This window comes from Ovis aries, chromosome 7, assembly GCF_016772045.2.
Source record: "Ovis aries strain OAR_USU_Benz2616 breed Rambouillet chromosome 7, ARS-UI_Ramb_v3.0, whole genome shotgun sequence".
Classification (NCBI taxonomy): domain Eukaryota; kingdom Metazoa; phylum Chordata; class Mammalia; order Artiodactyla; family Bovidae; genus Ovis; species Ovis aries.
The window spans coordinates 27,158,895-27,171,087 of NC_056060.1; the positions used below are offsets into that span (position 1 = coordinate 27,158,895).

General features: G+C 40.6%; 1 protein-coding gene across 1 annotated transcript in view; it reads right to left on the bottom strand.

Annotated features, from left to right (window-relative positions):
- RYR3 (ryanodine receptor 3) overlaps positions 1-12,193 on the bottom strand; it is a 576,153-nt gene that overhangs the window by 236,976 nt on the left and 326,984 nt on the right. The window contains exon 19 of the mRNA XM_060419037.1: positions 5,855-6,047. Within this exon, the coding sequence (XP_060275020.1) occupies positions 5,855-6,047 (193 nt within the window). The remainder of the gene's footprint in view (positions 1-5,854; positions 6,048-12,193) is intronic.

Below are 12,193 nucleotides of genomic sequence, written 5' to 3' on the forward strand. Positions count from 1 at the left end.
AAGGGCATGACAACCCACGCCAGTATTCTTGCCTGGAGAATCCCATGGACAGAGGAGCCTGGTGGGCTGTGGTCCATGGGGTCACGAAGAGTTGGATATGACTGAAGTGACTCAGCACACACGCAAGGGGAATTTAACCATAGCTATAAAATATACTCTACTACAGCAGCTTAACGGATCAATTTTCTGCAAAACTAAGCACCCAAATCTCACTATATACTGTGGCTTTAGCGCAATGTTCTCTGTGTGGCACACACCATCATGCCATTTGGCAGGGTGAGATTACCTTTTAATAAGAGCTTTCTGATATCTAAGTAATTCAACCTTTTGGGTGGGCTCCAAGGTACACATGCTTCATCCCAAATTCTGTCCTAGTACAAATAGGGTTGTTACACTGAGGGTCTGTTACACTCATAATACCCTCCACAAACAAACTAGCATGAGAAGGAAACTAAGGAGGCACATTTATAATGGTTAGAAAAGAGAGCACATATTGATTTGTGGATTTTGTTAGTAATTACTCATACTGCTTTTGACTTCACTGTGGGTAGATCTAATTGAAAAAGATTTTTGCTCTCTGATGCCTCTGGCAGGGACATCCTGATCAGGTACTGTTAACAACATAGTTTGTAATTATAAAAATAATTGTGGGATCATAAATTCAAGACTACGACCTCAGTAAAGACCAATAAAGAGGAGGAAATGAGAGGAGTTAAATATGAGAAACAATTCTGAGTTCTTGTATGATGGGAGAAAAATCTCTGTCTAGATAGGAGTAACCTTGCATCTTGCTGAGAACGACATTATAAAACTATGCAAGTATTCTACTATATTGGGTGCAAACACTAATTTCTTTTCAATTTTGTCATTAAACACATTTATTTTCAATAAGATACTTTACCTTGGAATTAATATCTTGCTTTCTGTTTCTAGCTTTTTGCACAACTGAACCAAAGTAATATAGAGGGGAAGGGCTGGGTTTCAGTACCAAATGATATTTTACCAGTTGATGTGAAAGAGTAAGTACAGGTACCTTGATCCCATTTGCTCAAAAGTGAAAATAAACAAACTGGTTACTTCAACAGAGGACTGGCATTGACCGTGAGTAAAGACATCCTGTGACGGACTGGATGTATTTCAGTAAAATGTATTTCCCACGCATGCAACCCACTGTGATTCCACCTCTGCTCAGACCATGTCATGTTCTGAGAACAAAAGATAGGCATATGTCACAGGTGATATTTTTCCTGATAGAAAGGAGCCTTAGGAGACATCAAGTTCCTGAGTACCACTCTTCAGTTTACGCTCCTTCAATTTCTATAAGCAAGAAGTTCTGATGTTGAAGATGTTAACTTCTTAAGTCAATGTATCTGGACTCCCCTCTTTCAGATTCTCTCAGCAGTTATGCCTTCCAAATGGGTTAGATGTCTCATCACTCTTATCCTGGAACTTTGCTTCTCTTTTTCCTGTGCACTGAGAAGGGTGCATGTCCCACTGACCTAGGCACAAGATACTAGAAACATCTTCTCCCCCTATCTTTTTCAGCCCCCTATCTCTTTCCCTGCTAGCCATGACCTTTACCAAGAGAAAGTGAAAGTGGAGTTATGTCCGACTCTTTGCGACCCCATGGACTGTAGCCTACCAGGTTTCTCTATCCATGGGATTTTCCAGGCAAGAATACTGGAGTGGGTTGCCATTTCCTTTTCCAGGAGATGTTCCCGACCCAGGGATTGAACCCAGGTCTCCTGCATTGTAGGCAGATGCTTTACCGTCTGCGCCACCAGGAACTTTTACCGAAAGAAGATTAAAAAAAAAATGATCCTAAACAACAAAAATGTACATACTCAAAAATCCTGTCTCATGCTCTGAGGGAGACTGGATGGATGGGTTAATAACTAAAAATCATGTAACATGTGGGATCAGATGTATTGTTAGCTAAACACAGAATGCACAGAAAACTCCATTGGGCAGCAGATTGGAAAAGACATCTTCTCCAGAGATTTGACTACAAGCTAAGCACTTTTCTCACGTGAGATTCTTGGGAAGTAGGTGGGCTTTCTTTGAAAATTCGCAAAACCAGAGAGTTGGATGCACTCAAAGAAAACAGGGATGGCCCTGATGCTGGGTGACCAAGGCCATTAGCTACTCGGGGAAGCATGGGCCTGAGAACTAGCTGATCAGTGAACTTGCTTCTCCAGAGAGGACACCGAGCCAGCAGGTGGGTGATCCAAATGCTGTTACGTTGGACTTAGATTTCTGCTCATTCTCTTTACTCCTGGGGAATGGAGTGGGAAAGATGTACAGTCGGGCTTGTCCTGGCTTTCCCTGATTGCCAGAGAATCTTGCCCAATCTTCTTTGTGTTTATAGTGCCTGTGTCTTTCAATAATGTTTTCTACATGCTCCTTATGGATTGCAACAGAAATGATAACATTCTGTTACACTTCAAAAGGAAGAACTGGGGTGACATTCTCAAGGAAATATTCTCAGCACAGAGAAACACAGGTAAATAACCCTTAACTCTTTATAGTTTTTAATGCTGATGTTAGCATCTCTGGCTTGAACCTGTGATGGGCAGATTTACAACCCTAGTCACCAACCAGGTGGCTCGGGGGTAAAGAACCCACCTGCCAAGCAGGAGATATGGGTTTGATCCCTGAATCAGGAAGATCCCCTGGAGAATGAAATGACTACCCCATTCCAGTATTCTTACTTGGAACATTCTGTGGATAGAGTAGTCTGATGAGCTACAGTATGTGGGGTAGCAAAAGAGTAGGACATGATTTAGCAACTAGAGCAAGGTTTTACTATACTTGTTCTCCTTTTGTTACAAGAACCTCAAACAATGAAAATGCTTAATTTCAATATATTATATACATCTCCATGGCTATGTTTATAAATATGCCTGTACATGTATATGCGTATGAGTGCTGGTATGTGTATTTGCAAACATACATTACAGGCGTACCTTGGAGATATTATGAGTTTGGTTCTAGACATCACAAAATCAAGTATTACAATAAGGTGAGTCACACAAATACTTTGGCTTCCAAGTACATATAAAAGTTACATTTACACTATACTGCAGTCTTTTATGCACAACAGCATTCTGTCTTGAAAAACTATGTACATACATTAATTAAAAAATAACGCTGTTGGAAAAATAGACTTGCTTGATGCAGGGTTGCCACAAACCTACAATTTGTAAAAACTGCAATAAAGTGAAGTGCAATAAAACAAGGTGCAACTGTACTGCCTACTATGCACGCGTGCATGTGTGCTAGGTTGCTTCTATCGTTTCCATTTCTTTTGCAACGCTATGGACTGCAGCCCACCAGGCTCCTCTGTCCATGGGATTCCCCAGGCAAGAATACTGGAGTGGATCGCCATGCCCTCCTCCAGGGGATCTTCGTGACCCAAGGATTGAACGTGCATCTCTTATATCTCTTGCATTGGCAGGCAGGTTCTCTACCAGTAGCGCCGCCCGGGAAGCCCGATATCCGATACATGTTTGCATATCTGTGGCAGATTCCAAAGGCTAACTATTCCATTCAAAGGATAACTCTTTACTCCTGAATAGTTTATTTACCTGAAATTGAAAGTTATATCCACTTTCGGGGGGCGGAATACTTGCATATGCCTTGGTTTATCAACCTTCGGGAGGCACTAAGATCCGTCACAGTGGCATTACTCTGGAAGTTCCAGCACTAGGGAACTAGAAGTTCTCAGATGGATTTTTCTGTGGTCCCAACTCTAAGCATATGCTCTCCACAACTCTCCTCTTTTCATGACCCCTTTTTAATGGAAATCAACATGATTTTAACTGTATTTACTCTAGTTTCCCACTCAATTATGAGCTCTTTAGCAAGCAGGGATCAAGAATGGATAAGAAAATTTTGCAACAAGAGCGTTATAATGAAGTCTTGCCTTAAAAATGTTACAATGTATTCTCAGACTAAAATAATACAGCATCCAACTGGTACAAGGAAAGAGACAGAACAAGGAACATGATAGAAGGACAACAGTAGGCATAGTACAAGCCCAGTGTAATGTAAGATTATTGAGATGAATAAATAAAAAGTCATATGATTATCTCTGGGTGGTACAGTTATGGGTTCTTGGTATTTCTTTTCTTTGGACTTGCATTACTTGTGTAAAAGGGAAAAAGAAATAGGAAAAAAAACACTCAGTGTTAAAAAGGTAAATCACAAACTGGGAAAATATATGGAAGCAATAATAGTTTAATAACCTTAATATATAAAAATTGCTCATAAAATTAATACCAGAAAGGCAGGGAAGACAAAATTTAAAAAAATACTGGGCTGAAATAGTATGTAAGAGTAGTAAGCATAAAAGATGTTAAATCACATCAGTAATCAAAGAAATAGGAAGCTAAAACTTTAAGATACAATTTCTTCAAACTGGCAAAGATTAAAAATAACCAATAACAGTAAAAGTTAATGAGGAGCCAATCAGTTGGGTTACTTTAAATGATACCACAGGCACAAATCCTTTTTCTGAAATTTTTGCAGCTGTTCTTCAGACTTGGGACTTTAGATTTTAAAAAAGACAGGGATTTCCCAGGTGGTCCAGTGGCTAATACTCTCTGATCCCAGTGCAGGGGCCAGGTTCCGCCCTTGGTCAGGGAACTAGATCTCACATGCCACAGCTAAAAGTTCTGCCAAAGCTAAAGATCCCGCCTGCTGCAGCTAAGAAGATTCTGCATACTGCAGTGAAGATCAAAGACCCCATGTGCCATAAATAAGACCTGGAGCAGCCAATTCAAATAATAATAATAATAAATAAAAAAGACCAAAGATAAGATGTAGTATATATTAGACAGAACCTCCAGCTAGGTGAGGGGCTGTACTCCATAATTAAACACACTGATACTTTTGCAGTTAAATGTAAATATTCACAAGAAATAGAATACATGAAAAATTGAAAACAGTCTGATTTCTGTTGATGATGGCTTTTGCCATAAAAGGAGTTCAGGTCAGATTTTGCAGTGAAATCTGTTAAAGAACAAATGGATGCTTTTCAGAGCTTCTTAGATTTTAGAATTGTTGATCATGAATTCTGAATGTTCATACAATCTTTCTGAAGGTCTCTTCAGCCAAGCAACTATAAGTTTAGACTTTAAAAATATTATACCTTTTAATCTGCTTCTGGGAGGAACTAAACAGAAATGCAGACAATGAGTTATCCTCAAGGATGTTGACAATAATTTCATTTGTGACAATAAAAATGAAATCAGCATGAAAGTCTAACACAAAGTAATGGTTATATTATGGGATGGCCAAATAAAAGGGTATTATTGGCCATAAAAATCATTTTGAGGAAGATACTTAATAATTCAGGAAAATACTTACTACTTATTATTGAATGAAATATAATCAAGACATAAAACTTCCTAGTGTGATGTTAATTAAAAAATACATGTATCTATAGTATAAAATCTTGATAAAAATACAGCAAAATAGTAATAGAGATTATAAGTAAACACTGGGATTATGGGTGGTATTTATTGTCTTATTTATAGTGGTATCTTTTAAATCTTTTTATAAAGAGCATAAAATACTTATAATTATGAAGGTCATTTTCTATGTAAGATTTATCTTATTCATCTTACTATTTATCAGAGGACATTATATATAAACCCTGGCAGGAAGTATGTGTTCAAAAAATATATACATGTGACTCTTAATTGCTCCTCCCCTTTCACCATTGCTTTCTTGGGGGAGTTTGGCTTACGGTGCTGAAACCCTGAAGGAGATTACCATGCTCGCCAGCTCATAGGAATGATGGGGAGGTGGGGGAACAACTACTCTCCATAAAATCACAGCCATAACTTACTTGACACCTGCTGAAAAGCTCACCACAGGGAAGAAGAGCCCATCCGTGTTGAAGTTCTCAAACATCCCCTGCACAGGCTGCCCGTTGATGCGGAAAGAGATGCTGGGTGCCCCCAGGTCCAGGCAACAGCTTACCACGTCGTCTGACTGCAGGAGGTGCTGGTTGATGGAGGCAACGGCTCTGGGTATGCGACCTGGTGAGCAAAGAACAGGAGGAAGGCATGTGGGACTCTGGGGAGACATTCACAGGCCACCCTGGCAGGGAGGAGGGACAGAGGTCTGGATACACTGCATTTAAATGCGACTTTGCCTTTCCTGTGAGAGGTGAGCAATGAGAAGTGGTTTCCTAAGCTCTGCGAATGGACAGCCATGATGAGATGAGTCCCAGAGGAAACGGTCAGGCTGCCAGGAACGAGAACAAACAAGAATTCAACCCATTTGATGTGTGCTCAGATTCTGGCATGGTGTCTAACGGGCAAACTGAGTTGCCAGGGATGGCTCTGAGAGAGAGAGAGTGAGTGAGTGTGTGTGTCTGTGTATTCATAGATGCTCAAAGACCTTTCTCTCTTTCCTGTCCCCAAAAAGACATGGCTGCTTCAGCACTGGATGAAGGAGCTGTCCAAGTAAGTAGGGCAAGACTGTCTAGTCACGAACAGTTTACTTGCTAGTTCTAAAGAATTTTATTACTTTACTGAGGCAGGGAAACCCATTGTCTGTTATTTGCTGTACTGCTCATTTCTTTTATTGTTGCTTATCTTTTGTAAGATGATTTAACATTTCCTGACCTAACTTGAAGTAGTAAGAAAATCATCTCTTAAGTTTTCTATGTTATACCATCTAATTCTGGAAGGTTTAGAAGTAAATTACTGGAACCACTCTGCCCATCCCCCTACCAACTTTTCAATTCAATTGGGGGCAATGAAGGGGCAAAAGCTTTCGTCAAAAACCCTTGAACAGGGTTTCAAGCAAAACACTTAGAAGTATATATCTTGTTTCTTGATCATGGAAGCAGTACGCATTCATTATAAATATTAACTGTATATATAGAAAATTATAAATAAGGGAAAAATATAAAATAAAAATTTTTAACTTTTTCATATATATATATTAATATTCAAACTGGGATATTGTAGGTTTTGTAACTTGTTTTTTCCATTTATCACATTGCAAATATTTGATTTTATAATGGAATATTCATCATAAAATAGATTTTAATGACAATAAAACACCATGAAAAGGTAATTAAAAAATCCCTTTATGATGAGTATATGAGTTGTTCATAAATCTTGTATATACATCTATGCTATGTAATATTCCTAATCTCTGTTTAGAACTCTTTAATGGTTTCAGTGGTTATTGCTATTCTAGTAATAGATTCCAAACCAAGTGGTGGATTTTAAAATAGTGAAACTACTACATTCTCCTTAGTGAAAAATTAGGTACCCACTTCTGATTATTTTGGGTAATTCACAAAACTACACTCTATTCCCTCCCACCCTTCCACAAACAGTAATGAGGCAGCTATTGTACCTGGGGCTGGGGATCAAAGACAGAGGACCCAGTTCCAGTCCTGAAGAAATTCATAGTTCAAATAAAGAACTACAGTTCAGTGTAACTGTTTGAGTGAAGGTGTACACGATGAGATGTCTTTAGAGGCAGAAGATGCTAAGTCAGCCTGGGAGTGTGGAACAAGTTTAAAATGAAGAAAGAAAGGTTCACTAGATAAATGAGAAAGAAATGAGCATTCCAGACAGAAGGAACAGCTTGTGCAAAAGGAGTATATGACATATTTGCAGAATGGCTAGAGTTTGGAGAGGCTGGGCTTGAGGAGGGGTGGTCAGGGAATAAAGAACCTGGACCATCAGCACAGTAACAGCGCAAGAGCATCTGAAACATTCAATGCACACTGGCAAATTAGCCTGGGATGGCCTCAGACTCTGTTTTTGTAACTTTACACCTTGTTGCATTGCTGAGAATGGAGAATAATTTCCTCACTGTAAGACTTATGTGTATGCTAAGTTACTAGAGTTGTGTCTGACTCTTTGTGACCCTATGGACTGCAGCCCACCAGGTCTCCTCTGTCCATGGAACTCTCTGGACAAGAATACTGGGGTGGGGTCTGTGTCATCCTCCAGGGGATCTTCCTGACCCAGGGATCAAATTGCTTCTCTTATGTCTCCTGCATTGGCAGGTGGGTTTTTTTTTTTTTTTTTTTTTTTTTTTTTTTTTTTTACCACTTGGGCCACCTGGGAAGCCTGTAGGACCTACAATCAACACTATTAAAAAAATCTTGGCAAAATTGATGAGTAGATAGGTTGGATACTTTTCCTGTCTCCATTTGACAAGACTGAGACCTCTCAGCTCCTTTTATGGAGTGTAGATACCCCAGGGTCCCAGAATCTTTCCTTCCTTGTCATATTAACTGTTATGAAGGGAACCTATGGTATTAAAACTCAGCAAACCTGGCCATAATTGTCCCATTCTTAGGAGCTCTTGTTTTTCCATTAAAAACCAATCTTTCCTGCTTCAACTGTTTCTTTTTCAATTAGTTTAACTTCTGGAAAATATCACTGCAGTCATTTGAATAAATCCTAAGAGATTTCTATGGATTTGTGAAAACCAGGAATTAATTGAAATGCTGAGTTAGACAACTAACTTCAAAAGTATCCATATCCTTGCTGGATAAAGATACAAATGAAAGGACTTCCCTGGTGGCCCAGGGGTTAAGAATCTGCCTTTCAGTGCAGGGGACGTGGGTTCAATCCTTGGTCAGTGAACTAAGATCCCACGTGCTGAGGAGCAACTAAGCCCGCATGCCACATTAGAGAGAGCCCATATACTGCAATGAAAAGATCCCATGTGCTGCAACTAAGGCCTGACACAGCTGAGAAAACAAAGATACTAACAGATCTCACCTTTCTGAGATCCACATTAACTAGGACAAAACTGACCATGTTGACTTGCGACTCCGGCGCCCTCTCATCCCACCCTCTCAGCATTTGCTCCTGGCTTTGGTGCCAGTCTGAGACTCAGCCAGTAAGAGAGGACGAGCAGCCTTCGTGGTGGATGTCCTTCATACAGCAGTGCTTTGATGCCATCAGAAACCAAGCTTCCAAGCTTTACTGACACCACAGCGCCAGGGGCCTTCCCGAGGAAGGATGGCTGGGAGAGTATCTGTCCAGTGTGCTCCCCCGGTTGAAAACCACCAACAGGATGAGCAACTGTGCCCTTGTGGTGAAGAACATTGTCTTTTATCTCCCTTATTCTAAGAGACTGCGAGCCTAGTAGCAGTTGCCATTGGAATACTTGTTAAGAGCATCTGTAGGCAAGCTGAAATCGTAGTCTGAGCCTATATTTAAAACATAGAGAGAATATAGACTTGGGATCAATGTTATTCAGAAACTGAAGGGAGACTGTGGTTAATCACTGGATATGAAGTATGTGCTTAGCAAGTGCTTAGGGCAATGTAATGAGAAGTCTATTTGAATAAGAGAGTCCATTTCACATAACATTCATGTTGTAAAAGGTCATTTGATAAAGTACATCAGCTCTAAAACATGAGTAAAGATTTGAAACTAGAAAATGATGGAATTGTGAGACTGCTTTTGTACATTCTGTTTCATAAAACTGTTCCCATCTGGAAGAAGCAATCTCTACCTGAGGAGGGTTTTAATGACTCCGGATGATTTTGAAGGGTCCTACCTCCACATTTAAACAATATGCTTGTTTTCCCAATTGCCTGTAATGAGGTGGCAAGGGGGTCGGCTAGGGGTGAGAGCAGTCTCGGAGCCACAGAAAGGGCTGAGTTCAAACACCCAGTCTTTATCTGCTGTGATTTCATTAAAAAATCAGCTTCTATGTCCACAAAATGGGGACAGTAATGCTCACAGTGATGCTGTCAAGAGGTTTTTAAAGTATGGTTATTATTCCCTAGAGAAGGAAATGGCAACTCACTCCAGTATTCTTGCTGGGATAATCCCATGGACAGTGGAGCTTGGTGGGTTACAGTCCATGGGGTTGCAAAGAATCAGACATGACTGAGTGACTGAGCACAGAAAATTATTATTCCCATGATTTTGACAAGACAATGACTTTTGTCCTGTGTATCTCTCCAGAGGCAGTTGCACATAGCAGTAAAGGGTGTTTCTAGAAGCAGGCTCCCTGGGCTTGAGTCCCGGTGCTGCTACTTACTGTGTGAGCTTGGGCTTACCTTTGCGGACACAGGTTCCTCATCCATCTAATGAAAATAAAAATGTCCTGGGGTTACTGTGAGTTTTGAATTAATTATTCCATGAGAGTAACTGGAAGAGCCTGACACAGTGCAACCTACAATAAATGGTATTTCTATTGCTCGTATAACTCCAGACACTTCCATTACTAGGTTAACAGAAGATAAGCTTACTAGCATATTGTTTGGATATTATGTCCTTTATACTATTAGGTAAAAACAACAGTACAGAGAATCATAGCATTGAGGACTGAGTCCAGGAAAGTGACTTGAAAACCGAGTTACTGAAAAATCAGTAAATCGCTATTGAAAGACCATGCTCTAAACAGGCACTTTCAAATACATTTAAAATGTTCTGGATGCTTTTGGCACAACCAACAGGAATGTGATGCTGTAGAAAGGAGAGGCAAATATGACATGGAGAGTTTTTTCTAAATCGCTTTAACTGCTTTGCCAGATATTAGGAACTCTGAGTAATCCTAGAGACCACCTATTGGGACAGGCTGGGAAGCCTTGTGGCTTCTGTAAGTCTCAAGAAAAATCCCTGACTTATAGGCTCAGGACCATTGGAAGGTCCCAGAGGGCTTTGAAAGGCCATTTCAAGCCTAGCATTTTTAAGATGAAGGAAAAAGCCACTTAATCACATGCCACACATCTTCAAATGAACCTAAGGATGTGTTACTGCAGGCTTTTATTTCTTCCGATGAGTCATGCAGACAAGTGGAAACACTGCCACACAGCACTTCCATCGCCCCAGGCACCGCAGAGTTTGATGTTGTAACGTACACACAAATACTCAGGCATGTGGAAACAGAGAAGATTCAAACACATCAAAACTGTGGTGTCCTACAGCTACTTCTTGAATCCTCTACATATCGCACTGTGGTTGGAAAAGTCCAAGTCACAGTGGGCTGTGTTTTGATAGATGAACCAATACCCTGGAGCTCATCCTAGTAGGGAGGCAGGTGCCCTGTCATCAAATTGTCCTGATGAGTCAGAAGTGCTAAGGAATCAGGAAAGAATTTTATTCCATTCATCTACTTTCTGTATCACTTTATCTCTTAAGAAGGTGAATTCCTTTGCTTATTCAAAATTTTCAAGGGGAAAATTTACAACAAGGGAAGAGGGGGTATGATTTCCTCCTATGAAATTGCTCCCTAACCAGCGATATATTATATGGCTGTGTATGTGTGTGTGTATATGTGTGTGCATGCTCAGTCATGTCCAAGTTTTTGTGACCCCATGGGCTGTAGCCCGCCAGGCCCCTCTGTCCATGGAACTTCCCAGGCAAGAATACTGGATTGGGTTGCCATTTCCTACTCCAAGGGATCTTCCCAACCCAGGGGTTGAATCCCCATCTCTTGCATCTCCTGCATCGGCAGACAAATTCTTTACCACCGCACCACCTAGAAGCCCTACTCTATAGGCTACTCTGAGCCAAATTCACCCCCAACTGCAGTTCTGAAAGGCTACATATGTAAGGCAGTATCGGGAGAAGAAAGCAATGCCAGGACAAGGAAAGAGCCATTCTTCTGAAAGGATATTCACAGTGGCTGAGCTGACTCAGGAGTCTGTAGGGAGGGCTGGGCAGGGTTCAGATGGGGGATATTTGTACAGCTGATGATCGAAAGAAACTTCATAGGCTTTGGTGAAGACCTACGAAGGCTGCCCTCCTCCTACACAGAGGAAAAACTCATTCATATTTCCCAGGATGTCACTTTGAAACCTTCTTCCTTATTCAGCATGGAACCTGGGCTCTGTTTCCTCTCAGGATGGAGCTAATCTCATGGTCTCGAGGGAGATGCTCGGAACTCTGCACTTGGTCTCAATGATAGTTGACTTCATAGACAATAAAAGTAGGGAAGAGATATTTATTTTGCATTTAGTGTGTGTCAAGAACTTCGCATCCTTCATCTCATTTAAATTTCCTAAAAGTCTTATATCATCTTCATTTTATCTGAGGAAACCAAGTATCTGGGAGGTTAAGTAATTTGCCGGGTGTCAAAAAAACCAAGTAAGTGAAGAGCTGGGATTTAAACCCAGGCATCACTCCAAAGTCATGCTGCTGCTTCTTAAATTTCTCTATTGACAAAAGTATCAGGGGCTCTGCCA